The sequence below is a fragment of the Balaenoptera ricei genome, chromosome 3, assembly GCF_028023285.1.
Source record: "Balaenoptera ricei isolate mBalRic1 chromosome 3, mBalRic1.hap2, whole genome shotgun sequence".
NCBI lineage: Eukaryota > Metazoa > Chordata > Mammalia > Artiodactyla > Balaenopteridae > Balaenoptera > Balaenoptera ricei.
The window spans coordinates 174,470,337-174,495,963 of NC_082641.1; the positions used below are offsets into that span (position 1 = coordinate 174,470,337).

General features: G+C 57.6%; 2 protein-coding genes across 3 annotated transcripts in view; both read left to right on the plus strand.

Moving 5' to 3' along the window:
• The window catches only part of ZNF653 (zinc finger protein 653), a 15,225-nt gene extending 7,294 nt beyond the window's left edge, over positions 1 to 7,931 (plus strand). Inside the window, exons 4-9 of the mRNA XM_059918334.1 lie at positions 3,492 to 4,103; positions 4,242 to 4,422; positions 4,527 to 4,638; positions 5,768 to 5,882; positions 6,762 to 6,861; positions 7,148 to 7,931. Of these exons, the coding sequence (XP_059774317.1) occupies positions 3,492 to 4,103; positions 4,242 to 4,422; positions 4,527 to 4,638; positions 5,768 to 5,882; positions 6,762 to 6,861; positions 7,148 to 7,325 (1,298 nt within the window). The 3' untranslated portion in view covers positions 7,326 to 7,931. The remainder of the gene's footprint in view (positions 1 to 3,491; positions 4,104 to 4,241; positions 4,423 to 4,526; positions 4,639 to 5,767; positions 5,883 to 6,761; positions 6,862 to 7,147) is intronic.
• Positions 7,932 to 17,491: 9,560 nt separating this feature from the next.
• On the plus strand, positions 17,492 to 25,623 carry ELAVL3 (ELAV like RNA binding protein 3). Of its 2 annotated transcripts, none has more exons than XM_059919817.1 (6): positions 17,492 to 17,705; positions 17,991 to 18,094; positions 21,622 to 21,775; positions 21,932 to 22,157; positions 22,915 to 22,953; positions 24,720 to 25,623. In XM_059919817.1, the coding sequence occupies exons 1-6, from the start codon at positions 17,501 to 17,503 to the stop codon at positions 25,069 to 25,071; spliced, it is 1,080 nt and encodes a 359-aa protein (XP_059775800.1). In that variant the 5' UTR covers positions 17,492 to 17,500; the 3' UTR covers positions 25,072 to 25,623. The 2 variants fall into 2 exon arrangements, with proteins under 2 accessions (XP_059775800.1, XP_059775801.1); XM_059919818.1 differs by having other exon boundaries at positions 24,741 to 25,623.
• The last annotated feature ends 4 nt before the right edge of the window (positions 25,624 to 25,627 follow it).

The window sequence follows — 25,627 nt, forward strand, 5'->3', positions numbered from 1 at the left end:
AGGCCCTGGCCATGCCCCCAACTCACTAGGCAACTGCCCCCTCCTTCAGGGTGGAGCCACGGGACTCAATCCACCCTGCAGATTACAGGGTGTTGGAAGGAGGGGCAATCCCCCTACCCTGCCCCTGCTGCTGCCCCAGGGCTGAGTCAGGGATGGGGCGTTAGGATAATAACGATAATGGGAAACATTGATAGGGTGCTTACTGTAAGTCCTACTGTCCTATTTACTCATTAAATACCCCAAACACCCCTTGAGTAGGTACCAAGTTATCCCCAGGCCCAGAGAGGTTATAAGGCACCCCCCCTTCACACAGCCGGAGGAGTGGGCACCAGGATCCCACCCCGGCAGTCAGGCTCCAGAGCCTGCACTCTCCATGTGACCCTCTGGGAGTGTAGAACACGTAGTACCCAGACAGCATACCGCAACTGTGTCACGAGTGTGTAACTTAAGGGACAGTCATTCACTTTTCCCGTCCCCAGTTTCTCCCTGCTTGCGGACATTAGCACCAAACACCTGGGTAAGATGCCAGCCCTCTTGGCCTTCATCACAGCCTTGGTCATGGGTTCATGCATTTTTATGAACATGCACTCAATGTGTACCAAGCAGCACTGTGTACCTGGGCACTGGGGCCTGTGCACAGGGACCCCCATCCTTGTGGAGTTTACGGTATAAAGGGGAAGCAGACAGTAAACAAGATAAACAAAATCTAGAGTGCAGTGGAAGGCGGTAAGTATTGGGGGGAAAATAAAGGAGAGAAAAGGGTGCTATTTGAGACCAAGTGGTCAGAGGCCTCCCTGAAAAAATACCATTTGAGGAAGGGTCTGATGGAGGTGAAAGAGGGAGCCCACGCAGGTGTCTGAGAAAAGAGGGTTCAGGCAGAGAGAGTGGCGAGTGCAAAGGCCCTGAGGCAGAAACCTGCCTAGTGTCCCTGGGCACAGAAGGGAGGTCAGTGGGGCTGGAGAGGAGGTGACAAGGGCACATGTTCAGGCTGTGTGGCCATGGTGAGAGCTTTGGCTGCTACACCAAGTGAGTTGGGAAGGGCATTAACTGAGGTAAGGCCAGCTGCCGAGATAGACGCACCCCAGCTCCTGTGACCTAACACAGCTCACTTCCCCCCGCATTACGGTGAGACTCAGCTGTATCGCACACCTAATGGCAAAGCATGCTGGGACATGTAGTCCACCAGGTGTCAGGAGGAAGAGACAGGGGTTTGGTGAGCAGCTGGCCTATCTCTTCCACAGGAAGCGATGAGCAGATGCTCAAAGAGGGACGTGACCTGAGCAGGTGTTCACAGGCTCCCCCTGGCCAGTGAGGGGAGGACAGACTTGGGGGTGGGCAAGGATGGGAGCGGGGACACCCAGGAGAAGGAACTGCACGGTCCTGGCAGAGGGTTGGCGGGGCCGTGACCAGGGTGTGCGGGGGAGGTAGGAGAAGCCGTCAGCCTGGGGATGTATTTTGGAAGCAGCGCCAACAGGTTTTGCTGACAGATTGGAAGTGGGTGTGAGAGAAAGGGAGAAGTAAGGAGAGCCCCAGGACTTTGGCCTGAGCAACTGGAAGGGCAGAGCTGCCGCCCGCTGAGACGGGGATGTCTGTGCGCTGTGCAGCCTTTCTCTGAGGGAAGATTCGGAGCCCAGAGTCTGAGATGCCTGTAAGACCCCTCAGAGGGAGCAGTGGGGCGTGACGTGCTGCAGCTCCGCGGGAGGTCCAGGCGAGGACTGTCCTCTGGAGACACCGGGGTATGGGTGGTGACAGTATAATAAAAATAGATGCAGGCAGACCTAGGCGATACTGCAGGTTTGATTCCAGACCACCGCAATAAAGTGAATATCGAAATAAAAGGAGTCTCACGGACTTTTTGGTTTCCCAGTGCATATAAAAGTTATGTTTACACTATACTGTGGTCTATTAAGTGTGCAATAGCATTGTGGAGAAAAAAAAAAAAAAGGTACATTCCTTAATTTAAAAATACTTTGTTGCTGAGGAATTCCCTGGCTGTCCAGTGGTTAGGACTCTGCACCCCCACTGCAGGGGGCACGGGTTCGATCCCTGGTCAGGGAACTAAGATCCCGCATGCCGAGTATGCTGCTCAGCCAATGATTGATAGATAGATAATAAAATTTTTAAAAATAAATAAATAAAAATACTTTATTGCTAAAAAAATGCCACCATCATCTGAGCCTTCAGTGAGTGGCAATCTTTTTGCACTGTTAACATCAAAGATCATTGATCACAGGTCACCATAACAAATATAATAATAATGAAAAAATTTCAAGAATTACCAAAATGTGACCCAGAGACACAGAGTGATCAAATGCTGTTGGAAGAATGGCGCCAGTAGGCTTGCCCGAGGCAGGGTTGCCACAGACCTTCAGTTTGTAAACAGTGTTTGTAATGAGCCCCTTTCGCAAGATGCCCCTTGGGAACACACCTGAGTCTAATGAAGTGACTCAGGGAGGGGCCCCTAGATAGCTTTACGATGGGGGCTGGTCCGCAGAAAGCAAACCCAGGGTTAGAGGGTGGCAGCTCTCAGCCCCACCCCCAGCCCCCAGGAGCAGATGGGGGCTAGTAACTGGGTTATAAAAACTCTTTTATTTATTTATTTATTTATTTATTTTTTTGGCCACGTCGTGCGGCATGCAGGATCTTAGTTCCCCGACCAGGGATCGAACCCGTGCCCCCTGTTTTGGGAGCGTGCAGTCTTAACCACTGGACCGCCAGGGAAGTACCTATAAAAACTCTTAAACAGTGACCCGAGAGCTTCCAGGTCGGTGGACACATTGAGGTGCTGGGAGATTGACGTGTCTGTAGAGAGCATGGCAGCTCCGTGGCAACCCCCAACCTCCCCCCGCCCCCCCACCAATTACCTTCCCTTGTGTATCTCTTCATCCGGCCATTGCTGAGTTGTATCCTTTATAATAAAACTGTAATCAGAAGTAGAGCACTTTCTTGAGTTCTGTGAGTTGTTCTAGCAAACTACCAAAGCTGAGGAGGGCGCTGTGGGAACCTCCACTTCATAGCCAGAAGTATGGGTGACCCGGGACTTGTGACTGGCATCTGAAGTGGGGGCAGACTTGTGGGACTGAGCTCTTTCACCCTCAGGGTCTGACACTGTCTCCGGACAGATAGTGTCAGAACTGAATCGAATTGTTGGACACCCAGCTGGTGTCAAGGATGAGGGTGGTATGAGCCTGGTGGATACCCTGGGATGAGTGGAGCGCTGAGGAGAGGCCCCAGTGAGAGCCTCCCAGGCCCGTAAGAACAGAAGAGGCTGAGAAGGGGCCACCAGGGAGGAGCCAGGGACCTGAGTGCGGGTCTAGAGGCTGAGTCAGGAGAGCATCTCAAGGAGCAGGGGCAGCTGTGGAGGATATGGACCGAGCTGACCGCTCTTATGGGGGTAGGGGAGTCACGGTGCTCAGCCCCTGGGGAGCCTTCAAGAAATACCAGCTGCTGCCGCCACTGTCATAACTGTCCCCTCTCCTCTGTCACCACAGTGGGCAATGGCCTGGTGGCCGGCAGCTCTGACTCGTCCAGTTCCAGCTCCGGCTCCGACTCTGAGGAGCCCCCCGAGGGCCAGCAGGCCAAGGCGACAGTGGCAATGGCTGCAGTTACCCCCACCAGCCCAGCGGGCAGCAGCGGGCTCATCACACAGGAGGGCATGCACATCCCCTTCGATGTCCACCACGTGGAGAGCCTGGCTGAGCAGGGCACCCCACTGTGCCCCAACCCGGCCAGCAGCGGGCCTGAAGCCCTGGAGACAGTGGTGTGCGTGCCAGTGCCCGTGCAAGTGGGCCCGGGCCCTAGCACCCTCTTTGAGAACGTGCCCCAGGAGGCACTGGGTGAGGTGGTGGCCAGCTGTCCCATGCCAGGCATGGTGCCCGGTTCGCAGGTGATCATCATTGCCGGCCCCGGCTATGATGCCCTCACGGCCGAGGGCATCCACCTCAACGTGGCAGCAGGCAACGGTGCCCCCGGAGGGGGCCTGGGTGACGAGGTGCCCTGCGCCATGATGGAGGGTGTGGCCGCCTACACCCAGACAGAGCCAGAGGGCAGCCAGCCCAGCACCATGGACCCCGCCGCCATGACAGGCATTGAGACCAAGAAAGGTCTGGGGGGCCGTGCCAGTCTGGGGGGTTGGGGGGGCCATGATGGGACCTGGGAAGGGGAGGGCGAGTAATGCCCCAGAGGAAGCTCCTCAACAGCCTTAGTCCCCACGGACACCCACCCTGTGTCCACCCCCGTAGAGAAGGAGGACCTGTACGTGCTCAAGAAGGAGGAGAAGGAGGAACCAGTGGCCCCAGAACTGACAGAGCTGGCTGCGACGGTGCCTGAGAGCGCAGAGCCCGAGGCAGAGGCAGACGGGGAGGAGCTGGACGGCAGCGACATGTCAGCCATCATCTATGAGATCCCCAAGGAGCCCGAGAAGTGGGTGCCGGGGCAGGCGGGGGAGAGGAGGGACGAGGAGCAGCCCTTGGGCCCGCAGCCCTCCTGGTGTCAGAGCCCCGACGCCATGGGCCCTTCCCCTCCAGGAGGCGGCGAAGCAAGCGATCGCGGGTGATGGACGCCGATGGCCTGCTTGAGATGTTCCACTGCCCTTACGAGGGCTGCAGTCAGGTCTACGTGGCCCTCAGCAGCTTCCAGGTGAGGCCGCCATCCAAGTGGGCCGGGCGGGACTGCTTCTGTGTCGGGCTGCCTGCGCGCTGGGTCTGGGCAGTGCGGCTCGTGGAGGGCCCCACCCGGCCCCTCCAGGTGCCACTGGCCTGCCTGCCGTGCACCCACCCAGCCCCAGCTGATCTCAGCCTCAGCCACAGAGAGGCAGCCGTCACCTCTGTGCCCTCCCCTCCTGCTCTCCAGCCCCAGCCACCCTGCCTCCTCAACCAGCCACGGCCTCTCTCTGCACACCCCGGGGGCCTGCCTGGTCCTGGTGGCTCCCCATAAACTACCCCTCTTCCAGCCGCCTGAACTCTTCCTGCCTTTGCCCAGGCCGCCCTGTCAGCTCACGATGCTTCCTCTCCAAGCTCAACTGAGGACGCCCCTCTGCCAGGAAGCCCACCCTAGTCCCCCCAGCCCCGGGTCACTGCACTACCAGGACATACCTGCCGTTTGCCCGCTGAGGTTTGGACAGGGTGCCCTGAGAGCAGAGACAGGGTCCCGTCACATCCCCACTCCTGGCGCAGGATGTGGCACCAGGAGAACTTTGAATTTGCCAAGTCATGTTTTCATTAAGCACATGTTGAGCACCTACCAGGTGCCAGGCCTGGTGCTGGGTGCTGGAGCAGTTGTGCTAGTGAGTTAAAGAATGAAAGAACAAAAGAATGACTCGAGGGCTGCCTGCTCCAGGCGCTAGGGGCAGCTTAGCACTATGCAAAGTGCCGCTGTGGGGCTGACAGCCTTGGACTCCGGTCCTAGCCCTGCCACTGCCCACCTGTGAGACACGGGCCAAACCACTAAGCCTCCAGAGCCTTAGTTTCCCCATCCACAAACTGGGCTCATGGCTGAGCCCCTTCCCATGGTTCTGACAAGGCTGACTGATGCCCCAGCCCAGAGCCTGGCTGGAGTAGGTGCTCAGTAAGCTGCTCTTGGATCCCAGTTGTGCCCCTGACCCCCAGCTCGGATCTGGGAGTCCCTGCCCAAGGGCAAGGGCACCCCTCTTCCTCTTCCTCTTCCAGGGAGGCCGGCCCTAGCTGGCCCTCATCTGTCCCCACCCTGGGGAGCTCCAGAGGCGGGCCCATGGCACCCGCAGCCCCACTCCTGCCCCTCTTGCCCCCAGAACCACGTCAACCTTGTGCATCGGAAAGGGAAGACCAAGGTGTGCCCTCACCCCGGCTGTGGCAAGAAGTTCTATTTATCCAACCACCTTCGGCGGCACATGATCATCCACTCAGGTCAGGCCGGGGAGGGGCTGGCAGCTTGAGCCAGAGGCACGGTGGCCTGGGCCTGGGAGCTGGGGCCGGGGCTGGGGCAGGCAGGGGGTGAAACCCAAACACGGGCTGCACCTCCCTGAGCCTCCTCCATGCCCACCACAAGGGCTGGTGTGAGATGGTGGAAGTAAAGTGGTTGACTTAGTGCCCACTGGGCACCTCCCAAGTAGACAGTAAGCTGTCTACACGGGTCACAGGGACATCTGCTATTCTCAGTCATGTGGAGCTGGGCAGGGGTTGGCTGTCTCTTCCCCAACTTGGCCCTTGGCCTCCCCACTTCAATGAGCAATTCTCATGTGGGACTCAGTTCCAGGACTGAGGGGGGGACAGTGAACCACCCCAGGTGGGCAGTGGGGGGAAGTGAACTTGGGACAGGATTTCTGTTCCGTCTGCTCCAGGCGCCTCCTTAACCCAGGACACAGGGTGCAGGCCTCACGGGGAGCGCTGGTGCCTATGCCCAGCAGGAGGGCACGGCTTCAGATTTTTCGAGAGGCCAGAACTTTGGATTTTTATGTGAGATCGCCCCAATACGTGAAACATTAGAGTCAAATTCAGGCCCACTTTAGCTTGGCAGTTTGCACCCTGTGCACCTCAGGGATCCGAGTTCGCATTCCTGCTCTGCCCAGCCGCGTTCCTGGGCAGCCTCCGAGCCTCATGCGAGGCCGTAGCTGTCCTTCGTTCTAGCTGCCTTAGTTATTATAGTCGGCATTCGCGCCCAGAGGATGTGGGCTTTAGTCTGCCTGCGCCCAGAGACCTTGCGCACTACTGGGTCTCGGCAGTGCCGCAGTGACCCCACAAACCCCTCTCTCGATGGCGGCCTGCTCAGCCCCGCGTCTCCCCCAGGTGTCCGTGAATTCACCTGTGAAACCTGCGGCAAGTCCTTTAAGAGGAAAAACCACCTGGAGGTGCACCGGCGCACGCACACAGGCGAGACGCCTCTGCAGTGAGTGATTCCCTGCTTCCCGCCAGGGACTGGGAGGGAGGGCATCCGGGCCTGGACTCTCACAGGGCAGCTCCCAAGAGCGGGCGACGCCCCCAGCGTTGCATCCGTGGGGTTTCCAGAGTGCTCCCACCCCAGATGGTGCCCCCCCTTTCAGGGGTCTGCCCAGCCTTAGTGGTTGGGCCCCGCCCCCGAGGCGGCCCCTCCCCGGTGCTGCTCCCTTTTGCCCCGCCCTCTCTGACCCCGCCCCCCACCCCCTACCCCGTGCCTCCCGCGTGCTCCCTGGCAGGTGCGAGATCTGTGGCTACCAGTGCCGACAGCGCGCGTCGCTCAACTGGCACATGAAGAAGCACACGGCCGAGGTGCAGTACAACTTCACGTGCGAGCGCTGCGGGAAGCGCTTCGAGAAGCTGGACAGCGTCAAGTTCCACACGCTCAAAAGCCACCCGGACCACAAGCCCGCCTGATCCACCCAACCACTGAACGCCCCTATTTATTCATCCGATCGGACACCATGCCCGAGTCTGCCAGGGCCGGGACAGCCGCGGCCAGCCGCCAGGACCTCGGGCCAGAAGGAGGCGCCCCTGCCCCGCTCCAGGGCTGGGCCCTCAGGGCAGGTCCCCCCCCACCCCGCCCGAGTTTTGGAGCTGGCACTTGGGGCTGCACTGCTGGGACTGTGTCAAGAGAGCAGAACGAGATTAAAGAGCGAGAAAGGAGCTGCTCTTCCCCTAGGCCTGGATGATTGGGGGAAGGTGGGCCCCTCTCTGTCTCCAACCTGCTTCCTTCCCGAGCAAGGCGGGGGCAAGGGCAGATGCCCCTACACACCAGGCAGCGCTCCTGCCCTTTCCTGTCAACCTCCGCTCTGCCTCGGCTACCTGGGCCTGGCAACCCTAAACACCCCCTCCTCTGACAGGGTCAGTTGTGGAAGGTTGGGGGCCCTGGAGGCTACTGAACATCTCCCAGGTATCAGGATCCTGACTCCCTCTCCTAATCCCTCATAGAACAGTCATTCCTCATCCTCAGAGAGCTCAGGAAGCAGTTGGGGAGATGTCCAGTAAACCCCTAAGTAAAACATCTACAGCTATGACAAGCGCCGTGCAGAAAATAGAGTGATATGCTAGTTCCTGGGAGTGCTGTTTAGGTTGGTGGTCAGGGAGGGCCTATCTGGGGAGGCCTTTGAGCATAGACCAGAATGACAAAGAGGTTCCTTCCCTGAAGAAAGACGGGGGCGGAAAATCCCAGGTCGAAGGAGCAGCCAGTGCCAAAGCCCCGAGGTGGAACGGGCTCGGCGTGTTCCTGGAACAAGAAGAAAGACGGGGGAGGGGATTTGGCAGCGGCGGGGCGACTGCCCTGGCCCCATTTCCCGGAGGATGATGCCGAGGCCGCCTCCTCCTCCTTATGCGGGCCTCCTGGGAGAGGGACGGGGAGCGATTCCAGGCCACGCGGCCGCCAGATGGCGCGCAAACCTCGTGGGCCCTGGTGGCCGCAGCCACGTGACTCCGGGGACCGCAGCCGCGAGCCAGGGCACGTGCCCTGGGGAGCTCTATGGCGCCACGCGCAGAATGGCCCCGCCGGCCCCTCACCAGCTCGTGGGGGCGGGGCCGCAGCTAGGCCTCATTTTATTTTTCGGACTGGGAGCTACCCCAGCCGGGGACGGATGAGTTGGCGAGGATGAGCGAGTCCGGCTACTTGGGCCGCCCCCGCGAGCCTCCCCGCAAGGCTCAGTCCCCTTTCGCTATCCCCGCACAACCGGGAGCCAGCAGTTTCCATGGGAACTGCAGCCTGGTCTGCGCGCCCAGGAGTAGCTTCCTTCCCGGCACAAGCACAGTTTCCGATCCGACAGGAGCGGGATGGGGAACAAGCCATCGCTCGGGGTCCCCAGGGTCGGGAGCCAGGTCGCCCTGGCAAATCCAAGAAGGGCCAACGGGGGATCCGCATCGCCACCGCCCAGATTGCGCGGGCCATTATGATTGGCCTTCCCTTTCCATCGTCGTGGCAGCGCTGGCTGCTGCTCGCGCTCCCATTGGCTCAATCTCGAAGGCATCTTCCCTCAATTGGTCCTCTTGGGGGCCATCCCTGATTGGTCAAATTAGGCTTTCCTCGCCGGGTTTGATGGCACTCCCGGACAGTCTGGAGCTTAAAAGGGCGTGCACGGACGAGGATAGAGTTTGGATTGCGACTCTCGGGTTCGGGGACCCGGGCTACTCAGCCCGCAGCGCCCTGGACAGGGCCGTCGGACCGCTGTCTGTGGTGCTGAAGCCTCACTCAAAGGCTCCCCTAGTGTTCTAGTGAGAACACCTCCTCGCGCCTGGTGGCCGCCCCGACAAAAACGTGCACTCGCGCCCGCACACCAGAGGAGACTGCGCCACCCCCTATCGCCTGACAGAAAGGCCAGGTCCCGCTTAGCAGAGAGGGAGCGGGACTCCACAGGCGGACCAATCACCAGCCCGGGAAGCCAGGACATTTGCACGGCAAAACCGTCCACCCGAAGTTTATGGGGTCCGAGATTGCCCGATGGTTTCCTGGGTCTGCAGGGCACCAAAGGAGTTTGCCTGGAACCCTGAGCCCCAAACTTCTTCACTCCCTTTGGAGCAGTGCCCCTGCACTGTGGGATGCCCATTCCCCACCCCCTTTAAACCTAGCCTGCTCAAAATCCACAGGGTCCCAATTCCTTCTGCAGGCTGACTAGGTCCTCAGCCACCCCCACCTTCCTCCCTTGGTCTTGGGACTACATATGGTCCTCCCAAATGTGGGGACCCAGGCATCTGCTCATTGAAGTCTAGGTTCCTCGTCCCTCTGCAGTGCTCTTGGTGGACAGCACCTCCTGAAGGTAGTACAATCGAGCCATCAGTACCTCCTCGCCCCTTTGCTCCTCCAGCTCTGGGTGCTGGACAGAGGGGAACCCTTCCTGTCTTCTGGGCAGAAAGCCCGCCCAAGAAAGGGCGCCAACGCAGGAAGTAGGATCCGTGAGGGCAAAAGGGCCCGAATCTGGCAACCCGAGCCCCCAGGATGTGCCTTCTGGGCGTGCGAAGTCCTGGCCAGCGCGCCCTCTCTTCCACCTGCCGCGCCGTCGGGCGCCGCGAGGAGGCGGGGCTCGGTTGCCGTAGCCAATAAGCGACGCCGGCGCTGGCAGCTGCTGCTATAAAGGGCTGGGGGCGGCGGCGGCGCGGCCCAGAGCGCGGAGCGCGCAGCGCGGGCCGGAGGGAGGGAGGGAGGGCGGGCGAGGGGAGAGGACTGAACACCGGGGACCAGACGGGCCGGGCCGAGGGGCGGCGGCGAAAGGCAGAGCGCAGCGATCTCTGTCGGGAAGCGCAACCTCCTCGGGCCCCGCGGGGCCGCGCAGGGGGCGTTCTCAATCCCGCGCCCGCTCCCTCTTTCCATCCCCTGCCGCCCGCAGGCCACCCCGGGGCCCGGTTATCCGCGCGCGCGTACCCGGGCTCGGGCCCGTCCCCGGCCCTCGAGGGAGTCGCTGCCCTCACCGAGACCTCTGCAGCGGCCGCACCAGAGGCCGCCCGGGCAGGACCCCGGCGTGAGCATCGAGCGCCCCCCAAGGAGTGCACGACCCCCGGAGCCACCCTCAACACGGACCGCGCCCGCCGGGCACACAAGAATGGTCACTGTAGGTATTCCCCTGTCACTGAGAGGGAACCTGGTCGGAGAGGGGTTAGGCACAGGCTCCGAAGAGATGGGAGGGGGGGTAGGACCAGGCCTAGCTAGGCCCGGGTCGGGGGGTAGGACCGAGCCTCGGGGCCTGAGAGTGGACAGAACCGCGCCCAGAGTGCTGGGGGCTCTTAGAGTCTGGCTTGAGAGGCCTTAGGGAATCGAGCTGCGATTCGGGGGACATCCTACGGCGCCCTGGGGGCGGGATTGCCCCCCCCTTCAGCAGGCCTGATGGGGGAGGGGACGCCGCGGCGTAGGATGCCTCCTCCATCCAGGCCCGGACCCAGCAGGCCTCCCAGGCAAACGCAGGGCCCCAATCACTGGTGCTGGGCCAGGACAAGGCGGCAAGGAGTCCCCGAGAACCCCAGGGAAGGGGTGGCGTCGGATCGCGCGCCCTGGGCCTCGACCGCGCCCTGGAGCCGAGTGTCTCGTCCTCAAGCCCGTCGACCTTGCGGCAAGCGGGGAGGGGAGAGGAGGGGGCGCGCCCGGCGGCCCCGCGGGCCCGCCGCCACCGCCGCCGCGTCCCTTTGTTTCTCGGCGCTTCTTCGCGGGCCGTAGCCTCGCGCGGGCGCCTCAGGCTGCGGGGAGGGGGAGGGGAGAAGAGGGCTCGTAGGGGGTGCTCCGCCGCTCCTGGGCCCCCGCCCCCAGGGGATGGGGTAAGGGGCTCAGGCAGGCCCCCTAGGCCAGGTTCAGGTGCCCCACCCCGCCAGAGCTCTGGGCCGCGGGATGACCTTGAGCGCGCCCGCCCGCCCGCGCCACTCGCCCCGCGCTCGGGGCTTTCAGCAGCCACAGAGCTGGTCAGCTCCCGAGCGCCCGGCCACGCCCGGCCACGCCCTTACTAACCACGCCCCTGCCCCGCCCATCTAGGCCCCGCCCCAGGGGCCCCAGGGGCCCTGCCTCTTCCGAGCCCTCGGATTTCCACTGGCAGCCCGGGCGTATCCCGGGGGCGGGGCTGGCCAATTCTAGATCCACCCCAGCTCCACCCCCGCCCCCGCCGCGCGACTCTGCTCCCCGCGCTGCCGAGCGTCCTTTGTCTGGTCCTGGCGCCGGGGCCTCCTTCTTCCGCTCTTTCTGTCTCTCGGGTCTCTGTGTGTGTGTCTCTGTACACTGTGTCTCTTTCTGGATCTCTTTTTCGAGTAGTAACGAGCATAGTGGGTGGGGGGATGCTCAGCGCTCCCTCCACGCCTGGGCCTCTCCCCTACTAGACCCTGGGACCCACCCACCTGGCTCTGAGAAAGGCCTGAGAGAGACCACCCTTTTCTGCTGTGTGACCTCAGGGCAGCTCCTTCCCCTCTCTGTGCCTCACGCTGCTCACCCTGATCTAGGAACGTGAGCGAGGCCTCCTGAGGACCCTCAGCACCGCCATAGCAGTCCAGCATACATTGCTCCGATCTGTGCCCGCATTTGAGAAAGGGAAGCTGATGCACAAAGGGGAGAGGGTGTGGTCAGAGGTCACACAAGGGCCTTGAAGCCCTTGGAGTCCTGGTCACTCCAATGGAGAGTACTCAGGCAGAGACCCATCATGGGGACAGGCTGGGAGGAAGTGAGGGGATGAGTTGAGACAGTGAGGGCCCTGCATGGAGGGAGAAGGGCCCAGAAGTAGGAGGCTCACTTAGCACCACGTGGTGGCCCAGCCTTACCATGCATAGCCACTCAATGCCCTATTGTTGCCAGTACCCAGGCATCTGTCACTGTGACTAGGGCCAGGGGGCACAGCTGGGGGCCAAGGGGGTCTGACACAGCAAGTAACCTCAGGTGCGTTCATTGCAAAATCCATATGTCAGATGTTTGTATAATGGTGCAAAAGAGTTGGAGAAAGAGAAGCGTTCAGAGGGGAGAGATGGGGACAGAGGAGAAGAGAGAGAAACTGAGGGGAAAAAAGGGAAAGAGAAACAGAAAGAGGGAGAGACCCAGAGGAAGAGCTGGAGAGAGTGGGAGGGGAGGTTCCCTTGCTCCATCTCTGATCTGCCTTCCTCTCCTCTGAATTCACCTCTCTATCCCTGTTCTGGGACAGCCCTCGAAGGTCCCTGTGATCCCTGTGTCATCCCAGGCCACGCATTTGCTGTGGGCTGAGGCAGGGCGGGTGTGGCCTCCACCAATCCGATCCCCATTAGCAGCTCAGCCGGCTCAGCCTCAGAGGAAATGCGACACTGATCCCTCTAAGCTCTGGCACAGATGGGAGGGAGATGGGGTGGTGGTGAGATTAGCGGGCTGGGCCTCAAGATCCCTAGTGGGAACCCCCCAGTCACCTCTTAACCCCACGCAAGTTGAGGACAGCATTTCTGGGGGTGGAGGACCAGTAACCCTGTAGGCTCTAGGGTCATCAGATCAAGGGGTCAAACCCTAACACCATCACTACTACTTCCCTCTGTCATCCTGGGCAAGTCACAGGTCCCAGTTACCCTCAATTTCTCCATCTGAGAAATGGAGATGATCTCCAGCTTTCAGGGTGGTTGTAGAAAGGCAATGAAAACAGCACAGGCTCAGGGCCTGGCACATAGTAGGGCTTCCAAAGCTGGAATCTGATGTGTCCTGAAACAGTGGCTTATGTACTGCTGATTGCTTTTGGGGCTCCCATAATAGACATTATCAACCAATCACAGAATTCTAGCTCGCTGAGCCCAGACAGGAATTCAGACGCCATCTCCCCATACATGGGGGACCTCTGTGCCATATCTTTAGTAGTGGGGCAGAGACCTAGAGAGGCAACATGAGTGTCAGAGGACACACAGGAGGGTGGAGCCAGCAGCTGGCATATGGTGGCACCTAGTAAATATTTGTTGAGTTGAATGAGCAGACTCGGCCAACAAAGTGGGTTTATTTTGGTTTGTTTGTTTATTCTTTTTGGTTTATTTATTTATTTACTTATTTATGGCTGCGCTGGGTCTCCATTGCTGTGCACGGGCTTTCTCTAGTTGCAGCGAGCGGGGGCTGCTCTGCGTTGCAGTGTGCGGGCTTCTCATTGCGGTGGCTTCTCTTGTTGCAGATCATGGGCTCTAGGTGCACAGGCTTCAGTAGTTGTGGCGCACGGGCTTCGTTGCTCCGCGGCATGAGGGATCTTCCCGGACCAGGGCTCGAACCTATGTCCCCTGAAATGGCAGGCGGATTCTTAACCACTGCGCCACCAGGGAAGCCCCCAAAGTGGGTTTAAATGTAGTGTTGCCCGGGGCTTGGCATAGAGTGGGTGCTCAGCTTTGCTTTGCTTTGTTATTATTATTATTTTTTAATTGGCCTTTTCATTGAGAGTGGGCTCTAGAGTCTAAACCCTGGATTGGAATTCTTGGTCCACGTTTTACACGCTACCCAAATTTGTGCAAATCCCTCCTCCTTCAGTGAGACTCAGTTTTCTCATCTGTTAAATGAAGAAAAGAGTCCCATAACATTCAATTTTGGGAGAACTGCCTGGAAATTTTCACATAAAGAATTTTGGCTGGCACATAGGAGGCCCTCAATACATGGTCATGTTGTTCGTAAAGTATTCATGTTACAAGACCAGGATGCAGATGTGTGGAGGATACATTACTGCTGTATTTCAGACGCCTGTGGCAGACACTGCTAAGCAATCCAGTTTGTGTTCCTGGTGAGCCTGGTTGTGGCTTCAGAATAATCCTCCAGGGAATTCTCCCGGTGGTTCAGAGGTTAGGACTCCACACTCTCACTGCCGAGGGCCTGGGTTCAATCCCTGGTCTGGGAACTAAGATCCCATAAGCCACATGGCGTGGCCAAAAATGGAAGAAAAAAAAAGAAGAAGAAGAAGAAGAAGAATCCTCCAGGCAGCTCCCCAAGACAGCCACTCCCAGCCAAATGGAGCTGCAGGGGAGTTGACCCTCTGTACTATCCTTTAAATAAGAATAAATGACAAGGAAACAGAAGCCCAAAGAAGAGCTAAGATTGTCCCTGAAGACATACAGCTATATGGTGGCAGAGCTGCCCCCAATGTATTGGCCAGTCATTAAAAACGGCTCTGAAGTCCAACATATCCAGGTTTGAAATCAATTTCCCCATTTATATCACCCAACGTCTCTTGAGTTATTTCCCTGGTACCTGACACGGTAGGTGTCAATGGAGCGGGATGATTATTAACAGCAGCATTATGAGGCAGGGCTTGTCTTGCGGACAAGACAAGCCCGCTTCCACTTCTCATGACTGCCTGTGTCAGACATAGCTAACTGATCCCAGAATGCTTTCCAGCTGCACCCACAATTGGCTTTAGATTGGTCTCTGGTCACTATGCTGGTGATTTGGAGTTTTCAACAAAGTGGAGCAGAGGTCGTAGCATAAAGTGCGTTAAGTAGCATACCTGAGGACACACAGCTGGGAAGTGTTAGAGCCAGCACTAGTCTTGGTTGGCAGTGGAAGTTGGAAATACAGATGCCCAATCAGAAAAGCTCATGCGCAAATCCCTGTTTCACCATTTATGGGCTGCATGATCTTTGGTAATTATTCAAACATCTCTGAACCTCACTTTCCACATCTGTTGTCTTACTCAGCTCAGGCTGACAAAAATACCATAAACTGGGTAGCTTAAACAACAGACACATATTTCTCATAGCTCTGGAGGCTGAGAAGTCCAAGATCAAGGTGTGGGCTGATTCGGCTCCTGGTGAGGGCCGGCTTCCTGGTTTGTAGACAGCTGTGTTATCACTGTCTTCATATGGTGGAGAGAGGGAGATCATCTCTCTCCCGTCCCTTTTTATAAGGCTCCACCCTCATGACCTAATAACCTTCCAAAGGCCCCACCTCCAAATACCACTGCACTGGAGAGCAGGGTTTCAAGATATGAATTTGGAGGGGCACAAGCATTTAGTCCACAGCGTCTGTTAAGCAGGGGTAATAAAACCCTCCTCCTTTCATAGTGGTGAAAAAGAAAAGAAACATTGCCTGTAGAGGGCCTTGCACTGTGCCTGGCACATAGTATGCACAATATTTGGGAACAATTATGGTATTGAATTTTGGGGCAGGGATGGCTGAGATGATGTGTACCTGCTGGCTCTTTCTAATTCTGTGGCCACAACAGATATTGCTAATCAATCACAGTCATCTTTCCTGCTGAAACTGAATATAGCTTTAAATCCTTCTTAATTCATCCGTCTAGGAAGACTCTACCAATCTATTTGGGTTTCTAGGTAAGGGCAACCTATTCACCAACTGTGACATAGGAGAAGACCTAAGGAAATGCTGGCTACTTTCCCTTCCCATGCCCATGACAGACAGTACCAATCAATCCCAGCACTCTTTCGTTCTGAGCCCAGATATGGCTTTAAAATTCTTCTCTACATGGCCCTTAAGATAGCCATTACTAATTGTTTTGAATTTTCGGCAAGTGAACCAGAGGCCCCAGGAGGATAAGGAACATATCCAAGGACACACAGCAAAGAGTTATCAGAGCTGGTACCTGCCTGGTTGACTGTCATAGAGAATGGTAGAGTGGTCTTCAGGTCTAGACAGGTCTGCATTTGCATTCCAGTGCCACCACTGATATGCTGTGTGACTTCAACAAGTTCCTTAATGTCTCTGAGCCTCAAATTCCTTATTTGTCATAGCATAATAAACTTCTACCTGAGCCTCTGTGTGAATTAAATTTTAAAAAAGCATATCTTCCTGAATATAGAGGTTAAAAATCCTAAACAAAGAACCATAAAAAATTTGGCAAATCAAATCAAACAATGTATATAAACAAAACTGCAACATGACCAAGTTTAGTTTAGCTTAGGAAAGTTGACTTAATACTGGAAAATCAATTAATGTAATTTATTACATTAACATATTAAAGCAGACTTCCCTGGTGGTGCAATGGTTAAGAATCCGCCTGCCAATGCAGGGGACACAGGTTTGATCCCTGATCCAGGAAGATCCCACATGCCGTGGAGCAACTAAGCCCGTGCGCCACAACTACTGAGCCTGCGCTCTAGAGTCCGCAAGCCACAACTACTGAGCCCGCGTGCTGCACCTACTGAAGCCACGCGCCTAGAGCCCGTGCTCCACAACAAGAGAAGCCACCACAATAAGAAGCCTGTGCACCGCAACCAAGAGTAGCCCCTGCTCGCCACAACTAGAGAAAGCCGCACACAGCAACGAAGACTGAACGCAGCCATAAATTAATTAATTAATTAATTTTAAAAAATAAAAATAAAAAGGCCTCTTCCCTATCTGTTAAAAAAAATATTGAAGCAAAAAAATCATCTCAATAGATGCAGAAAAAGATATTCAATAAAATTCAATATCCGTTCCTTAAAAAAATATCTTGTTAGGATACTAGGAATAAAATTAAACATTCTTAACTTGATAAAGGCCATCTGCCAAAAAACCTACAGTAAAGATCATATTTAGCTGTGAAATGTTTAAAGCATTTCCTTTAATGTCAAGAATAAAGAAGCCAATGTCACAATGTATCCCCTGCCATAAGACAAGAAAAATAAATAACAGGTATAGATTGGAGATAAAGAAATAAAACTGTCATTATATTTGCAGGTATTATTATGATATACATAAAAAACCCAAAATGGCTCAGTGGAAAACCTGTGGGGGTAAATTATGCATGAAGCAAAAGAAATATTAACACATTTGGGATAGGAATTACATTTGGTGGGAAGGGCAAAGTACATGGTCAGGGTTGGGATTATGAGGGCTTCAAAGCTAATAAAAATGTTGTAATTCTTTTTCTGAATACAAAGTATTAATTTCATTATTCTAAAAATGCAGATTGGCTTTAGACAAACAGGCAAGCATACGTGCAAATGGGCATACATGGCATTAATATATGGACTTTTTCAGAGTAAAATCACCTGTAAAGTACTTTGCCCAGTGCTCAAGAAGTGGAAGGGACTATAAGAATAATACCTTATCCCCTCTGTATGTTCAAGCCTATGCAGACCTGATTGATCTGTCACCACCAAGCCCCTCCTCACTCCCACTGGTCCCTGGTGTGGGAACTGGGCCGTGAGTGGGTGCGGCCTGTTGTCTCCAGCAGATACTCGGGGCCATGGAGTCTCAGGTGGCGGGGGGCCCGGCTGGCCCGGCCCTGCCCAACGGGCCACTCCTTGGTACAAACGGAGCCAGTGATGACAGCAAGACCAACCTCATCGTCAACTACCTGCCCCAGAACATGACCCAGGATGAGTTCAAGAGTCTCTTCGGCAGCATTGGTGACATTGAGTCCTGCAAGTTGGTTCGGGACAAGATCACAGGTGTGGCTGCTGGCAGGTGGGGGGTGGGGATAGGGGACAGAGGTGGTAGCCTCAGGAGTACAGGTGTGGTGTAGAGACAGGTGTGACCCCAGGTGGGAGGTGATGGGAGCAGGTGGGACCCTGGGGGGTCTGAGCTGTCCTCGGGATATGGTAGTACTCTGGGGGAACAAATAAGGGTGGAATCTTGGTTCTCATAACCTTGAGGGGGGTGGTCAGTCTCTCAGGCCTGGGTCTGGGAGGACAGTGGCAGGTCCAGGGAGGTCATCGTCCTGGTCCTGCCTGCAGGGCAGAGCCTCGGCTACGGGTTTGTGAACTACTCTGACCCCAACGATGCAGACAAAGCCATCAACACCCTCAACGGCCTCAAACTGCAGACGAAGACCATCAAGGTCAGCGCCCTCGTTCCCCACTGCCACCCATCCCTGTGACTTCCCATCTTGGCTGTGCCCATTTCCTCTTTATTACCGCCCACCTGGACTGACCCTTTCACGGCCACCCAGCCCCCCACGACCATACCCTCCCCATACATCCATTCCCCCCACTGCTGCCCATCCTCCCCCATGGCTCATCCCCTAAGGGGTTCAAATCAATCCCCAAAGGCTTTCTGGCTGGGGCCCTGGGGCCAATGGCTCTGCCTCTCTGAACCTCAGTTTCCTCACTTGTCAATGGGGAGATGATCAGCCCCACATTCTCTGGCAACTCAAGGAGTCAGCCGGGCCCTGGAGGTACCCACCCCCTCAGCAGTAGGAGAGAGTGACCAGGGTCTGGTGGACAGCCCTCTCCTTGCCTTTGTCATGGAAATGGGGGAGAGGTGGGGGCCCATCTGCCATCTGGAGCCTAACTAGGGTCTGGGAGGGTGGGATTAGGGGTGGGCCCTTCCCCCACCTTTGTACAATGCCCCTCCCCCTATGACCTCCCCTCTCGGCAGCTGCAGCTGGGACCCTGCGAGCCCAGGTTCCCTGGGGGCCATGGGGGGTGCGGGGAATCACCATGGAAACCCCCTCTCTAGGTTTGCCTGGGGGTGTCTGGGCTCCGCCCCACAAATCTGCTCCTGAACCCTGGGGGAGGCTGGGCTGGGGAGGACGCCCATCTGGCCCCCAGTTCGCCATGGGAACAGAGGTGCCGGAATCTCTTCCTGTCCCTGGTGTGGAGGCTGACAAGGGCCTGATGGGTCCCTCCATGGCCAAGTAGATCCAGAAGCCCCCAGGTTGTGAGAGTGGACCCTAGTGATGAACTGTATGACCCAGAGGGCCACTGTGTGCGTGTGATGTGGCGTGTGTGTGGGGGGGGGGGAGACCCTGAGCTATAAGACATGGTGTTTGTGGGACCCCGTGGCTACGTGAGTGGCTGTTATCATGTGGGTCTGGCTGTTACAGACAAGGGTGTGTCACCTTGTGTCAGTGAGACGTGTTTATTTGACAGGTGCTTTGTGATGCACTGCGACTCCAGCTGTGACCTGGTGGGGCTGTGTGGGTGTGTCTGGCTGTGACAGGGTGTTTGTGTGTTACGGTGAAGTTGTGTGGGTGTGTCTACTTGTGCCCCATTCAGGATGGAACGTGTGTGACATTGAGGGCTTGTGTGGTGGTGTGACAGGTGTGCGGTTCTGCGACTCTTACTGCAATTATCCCAGACCCCCAGAGTCACCGTGAATGTGGTGGTGGCCTTGTGTCACCCTCCTGCTGGTGTAGTCACCACAGCTGTGCAGTGAATACCACAGCGTGGCCCTGTGTGTGTGTGTGTGTGTGCGTGCGTGTGCATCTGCCTGGGTGGCTGTGGTGTGTGGTTGGTCCTGACTAGGTGTTCCAGCAGATTCTGCCCAAAATAGTTCCAGCCACTCATCGTATGCCAGACCCCATCCTAGTGAGGGGCTGTGGGAGGAGCCCATACCCAGGTGAGGGACCTGGGTCAGCCCATGTCATGGAAGGATGGGAAAGGCCCCTGAACACTTACTCTGTGCCTCAGATGACCCCTGACCCCAAACCCACCCAGGAGCTGAGCCTCCCCTCCCCTCTCCCCCAGCTCCAATCCATCAACAAGTCCTCACCCCTCAAAACTCACAGCCCCACGGGGTAGGGGAGAGTGGAAACCATCAAATACATGGCCATGAGTTTTAATTATTATTACAGAAATAATAGCAGCTGTGGTGTCTGTGTTTTTTCTGGAGGACCCCAGGTGTGCACAATTGCATCAATTAGAATCCCCCTGCCCCCACCCCATGAACACCCTGACCCCCATCCGCCCTTGGCCCAATTTATTCATTTTGTTCGTTTTTTAATTAGTTATTTCTAATGAAGTAATATGCCCTCACAACTCACCACCCCAAACAAAAGCCAGACCCTTTACAATGACCCCCATCTACCCAGAGGTTAATTTAGAAGAAACAGAAAATAGACATCAGCAGAAATAAGGGGGAACGGAGCTTATCCCACCTCGCCTCCCCCGTCAGCTCTAGGTCACCCTGTTAGCGTTTAGGGGTGGGCCCTCCAGACCATGTTTCCAGGACATTGATAAACACACAATGAGATGGGGTCACACAATACTCGCTGCTCTGTAAATGGACTTTTCTTTCCCCCACTTTACAATACTCACCACTGTTTCAGGAAAATAAATATACACGTCCACCATTTTTTAAACAGCTGCAGAGAGTTTCATTGTTGGGCTGGACCATAATTAATGACGTGAACTGAAGGATCGTACTAAAACGTGTCTAATTCACAGCTGAGAGAAGGGCTTTGACAGAGGGTAACAGGGATAAGGGTGGAGGACCAAATTCAGATGGCAAAGGACAGGAAGGATATTTCAACTGAGACCTGGAGAAGAAAAACAAGGAAGAGAGTCGTGAGCACAGGGAACAGCAAGTGCAAAGGCCCTGAGGGTGAAGCACACCTAGTGTGTCTGGGGAATGTAGAGGAGGCCCGTGTGCCTGGAATAGAGATGTTGAGGGGGACAGTGGGCAGAGATGAAGGAAGGGGGGTGATGGGGCAGGTCGTGCAGGGCCTTGTGGCCCTGGGAAGCACTTTAACTCAGGAAGGTGGGAGCCATGGAGGGTTCTAAGCAGAGGAGGGATGTGACCTGACTCAGATGCTCACAGGTGCCCCCTGGCTGCTGTGGGGGGAACAGCCTGTGGGGGGCGAGGGTGGAGCAGGGAACCAGGGCAGAGACTGCTGCACTGGTCTGGGTGAGCAATGGTAGAGCAGTGGAAATGGGGAGAAGTGTGTGAATTCTATCCAGATAATGAGGAAGGTGGAGCTGACAGGATGGATGGTGGTTGGATGCGGGTGTGACAGACAGAGGCATCGAGGACAACCCGAGGCTGGGGACCTGAGCACCCAGGAGGACAGAACTGTCATTACTGAGTTAGGGCAAGTTGGGGGTGCTGAGTGTGATCCCCCATGAGGCCTCCTCGTGGGGTACCTGAAGGCAGGTGTCACGCAGGTGTGCAGCTCAGGGGCCAGGCCCATGCTGGGCTCGGACATTTGGGAGTTGTCAGGTTTGATCTGGGCGCTAAAGATCTGAGGGGCCCAGTGTAGTCGGGAAGAGAAGGGGCCAGCATCCCAGGTTCACTTTCCAAGGGAGTGGGACGTGTCAATGTTGATGGAATATCCAGCCTGAGAACATTAGCTAGAGATGTGAGGGTCCCTGAGGCCTCCAGGGAGACATGTGACCCCCCAAGGGCGCAGCTCCTTTGACCTCCTTGGATGACAGGTCCCTCTCACCGCTCTCCGCGGGCAGGGCCACATTCCCTCCCCCAAGCCCTGGTTGACCCCACCCACCACCCATGGTGACTACTCCCGGTATTTGTTGAATAAACGGATGAGGGATTTCTGTTGCTCAGTGGCGGTTTGAATGTGGCCTCTCCTTCCCCATTTGAAATGGGTCTTGCCCTCACCCCTGTCCGCCCGACCCCCTCCCCCAGGTGTCCTATGCCAGGCCCAGCTCCGCCTCCATCCGGGATGCGAACTTGTACGTCAGCGGGCTCCCCAAGACCATGAGCCAGAAAGAGATGGAGCAGCTCTTCTCCCAGTACGGCCGCATCATCACTTCTCGCATCCTGGTGGACCAGGTCACAGGTCAGGCTGCCGGGGAGAGTGCACGTGGGGTGGGGGGGGCGCTGGGCTAAGGCACCCAGGTGGGACCAGAGTGGAGAAACCGGAAATAGCAGCGAGGAGGGGGGCGGGGTCACGCAGGAGGGGGCGGGTCCCCATGACGCCCTCGCGCCCCGGCAGGTGTCTCTCGGGGTGTGGGATTCATCCGCTTTGACAAGAGGATCGAGGCCGAGGAGGCTATCAAAGGACTGAACGGGCAGAAGCCGCTGGGTGCGGCCGAGCCCATCACGGTCAAGTTTGCCAACAACCCGAGTCAGAAGACCGGGCAGGCCCTGCTCACTCACCTCTACCAGTCCTCCGCCAGGCGCTACGCAGGCCCCCTGCACCATCAGACACAGCGCTTCCGGTGAGCCCCCTGCCGCTCCCTGCCCTCCAGACGTCCCAGACCCCCAGGGCCGGGTGCCCTAGGCTTGCAGGTGCCCTCGCCGAACCCCATTCCTGCAGGGCGGAGAGACACCAGGGCGAAAGGGGAAACGTGGGGGTCTGTCAGGTGCTGAGGCCAGACCCTCGTATACAGCAGGCGCTCAATGTGTGCAGGCCACTAAGAGTGGCATTAATGGCGTCAGTAGTTTTAGAATCACCTGACCAGGCCCAGCTCTGACTGCCAACCCACCCCCTCCCCAACCCCGCCAAGGGCACGTGGCTTCAGCTCCCTGCTGGCCAGGCACCCTTACTTTTTCTGCGCAGCGACCCCGTGAGGACAGAACTTGTCTTGTCCTCATTTTACGGACGGGGCCCCTGAGGCTCAGAGAGGCATTGTCACTTGCCTGGCCCAGGCATTTTGGAGAAGAGATTTCCCTTCTCGGGACCCAAGCCCTGGATTGGGGGGTGGGGGGGGCAGGCGAGCAGGGCTGGGTGGGCGGGAGGGGGAGGACGAGGATGCCAGTGCCGGCTGGGCAGCAGCAGGGCAGGCAAGAGGCGGTGCCCGAGTGACCACGGTTCCGTGCCAGGCGGTGTCCAGCCTGGCGGGGAGCAGGCAGGCGGGGGCAGGGCTGGCACTGCTGGACTGCTGGGTGGGGGCGGGGAGGGCAGGCTGGCTGCTCGGCGTCACAGCCGGGGGTGTGCCCAGAAGCCACCAGTGACCACCCCTTCCGCCTCCACAGGCTGGACAATTTGCTCAACATGGCCTACGGAGTCAAGAGGTAACAGTGCCCCCGCCCCGCTGCCCCCAGCCCCTCGCCGTCCCTCCTTGGACCCTTTTGCCCTTATGGCCCCCCTCCCCCACCTCACCCCCCAGGACCGCCCCTGTCTGGGCATAGTGTGGCCATTAAGAGATCTGGGGGCTCTTGAGCCTACTAAATGCCTGGAAAGTGCTACTACAGAATCTGGACTTGGGGGGCCTGTCTGTGGCCTTCTCCACCCCATTGAAAGGCAGGCAGTGTTGCCTGGGTCACAGCTGTGCCCCCACTGGCCACTGTTGATCATCTTTGCTGAGGGTCACAGAATGCCCCCTTCTGCCTCATAGCTGGGGGTGAACCTTGAGGCCCCCCACCCGCTCCATGGTCCACATCCCTGATCCTCTGAAGGTCCCCGCGTTTATAGCATCAAGAGCTATTGAGCACATGCTGAGAGGCAGGAGCTTGGCTCGGGGCTGGGGACCCAGCGTGGCCCGGCCAGACTTGGCCCCTGGTGGGGATGGAGTGATACTGAGCATGGCGCTTGGCACGGAGTGCGGGCTCACTCAGTTTCAAAGGCAGTGTCTCTTACGATTATGGTTACTGTTATTACTTATTTCAGTCCACGGGGGAAGGAGACAGATGAACCGTGATCTGAGCTGTGAAGGGGGCAGGAGACGGGGTGATAAGGATCCAGCGGAGACATCACTCAGGAGACAGGGCCAGAGCAGAACTGGAGTTCCTGGCAGCAAGAACGGCTTGTGCAAAGGCCAGGAGGAGGGAGTGAGCCCAGTGATCAAATGAGCGGCTCAGGCCCTCGGGGTCCTGGGGTGCTGAGGAGTAAAGGAGCCTCAGGAAGGCAGGGAGCCAATACCCCTTCACTCATTCGTTCACTCCACAAACCCCACCCCCACGCCCCGAGGGCCTACTGGTGCTGGGAGCTGTTCTGGGCCGGGACATCGAGGGAATAGAACCTTGCAGGGAAGATGGAGCCGAGAATAAATACATGATTTAAATAGAAAAAGGCCTGGGGACTTCCCAGGTGGTCCAATGGTTAAGGCTCTGAGCTTCCACTGCAGGGGGCGCGGGTTCGATCCCTGGTCAGGCAACTAAGATCCCACATGCCGCGTGGTGAGGCAAAAAAATACATACATACATACATAGGAAAAGGCCAGAGAGGGCCAGAGGGAGGAGGTGGCCACTTTATGAGTCGAAGGAGGCCTCCCCAGGGAAGTGACAGCTGAGCTGAGACCTGAATAACAAGAGGGGGCGCTTAAAGGCCTCGCTCGCACCCTGGTTCCAGCGCTGCCCTTCCGGGTGGGCCTCCGCCTGGCAGGATGGCCAGTGGGGCAAAAGGGGCAGCATTGCCAAGGGCGGGATCAGGGTGGTGCCCAAGTCGGGGTGAGGGCAGGAGTTGGGTGGGAAGAGGCGTCAAGGGAAGGGTGGTGGCCAGGTGTGGGGAAGGGGTCAGGGTCAACAGGGCTGAGGACCAGGTAGGTAGGGTCCAAGGTCAGGGAGTCGGGGTGGATAGGGGCTCAGGGCAAGATCGCAGGTGAGGACCTAACGTTCAGGAAGGGTCAGAGGTCAGGACAGGTCTCCAGGTCAGGACGGAGATCGGGGGCTGGTGTATCAGAGTGGCTCAGAGTCTGGGGCTTCAGGCGGGGTCACAGATGGAGGTCACGGGGCCAAGGCAGGGGTCACATAGTCCCAAGGTCTCCGCACGGTCAGAGGTCATGACAGGGTCAGGGGGCATGCCGGGGGTAAGGGCAGAGCCCGCGTGACCCCCAAAGTAGTCCCCTGTCGCTCATCGCCAGGTTCTCACCCATCGCCATCGACGGCATGAGCGGCCTCGCGGGTGTGGGCCTGTCAGGGGGCGCGGCGGGCGCTGGCTGGTGCATCTTCGTGTACAACCTGTCTCCGGAGGCAGATGAGAGTGTGCTGTGGCAGCTGTTCGGGCCCTTCGGGGCAGTCACCAATGTCAAGGTCATCCGCGACTTTACCACCAACAAGTGCAAGGGCTTTGGCTTCGTCACCATGACCAACTATGACGAGGCGGCCATGGCCATCGCCAGCCTCAACGGCTACCGCCTGGGCGAGCGCGTGCTGCAGGTGTCCTTCAAGACCAGCAAACAGCACAAGGCCTGAGCCACCGCCGCCCTCCCCACCCTTCCCGGGCAGCAGAGACAGAGAGAGAGAGAGAGAGATTGAGAGAGAGAGAGAGAGAGAGAGACAGGGGCCCGAGAGAGACAGCGCAGGCAGACCACGGATGGCACGAGGGCCCCGTGTCCCTGCAGAAGCCACAGGGTGAGCACTCGGTGGGAGGGTCTGCAGGGAATGGGAGGGCTCCTGGGGGTCCCCCACCCCGTCCTCCTGCCCCTCTCCCCCAGGCTGGGCTGTTCACTCTCTCGTCTTGGTTTTGTTCATGGTGAAGGTTTTTGTTTCCTTTTTCGGCTAAAGTGAAAGCAGAGATGTGCCCCCAGCCCACCCTCAACCACCCTCCGTGGATGGCTTGGGGAACGGGTGCTGGGGGTGCCCTCCCAGGCCCCCTTGCCCAGGCCTCCCCAACACCTAGGTGAGCCTGAGAGGGGGGAACAGGTTTAAAAATCCCCAAAAAAGCGAAACGTGAGAGGGGTGTGGGCATCCCTGGCCCAGAGCCCCTTGGAGGAATGTGAGGAGCAGGGGGAGGGGCTGGAAACAGAAA

Coding starts and splice junctions, on each gene's coding strand:
- ELAVL3 (XM_059919817.1), top strand. CDS start 17,501: ATGGAGTCTCAGGTGGCGGGGGGCCCGGCTGGCCCGGCCCTGCCCAAC. Junction 21,776..21,931: donor CCTGGTGGACCAGGTCACAG/GTCAGGCTGCCG, acceptor GCGCCCCGGCAG/GTGTCTCTCGGGGTGTGGGA. Junction 22,954..24,719: donor ATGGCCTACGGAGTCAAGAG/GTAACAGTGCCC, acceptor CCCCCAAAGTAG/TCCCCTGTCGCTCATCGCCA.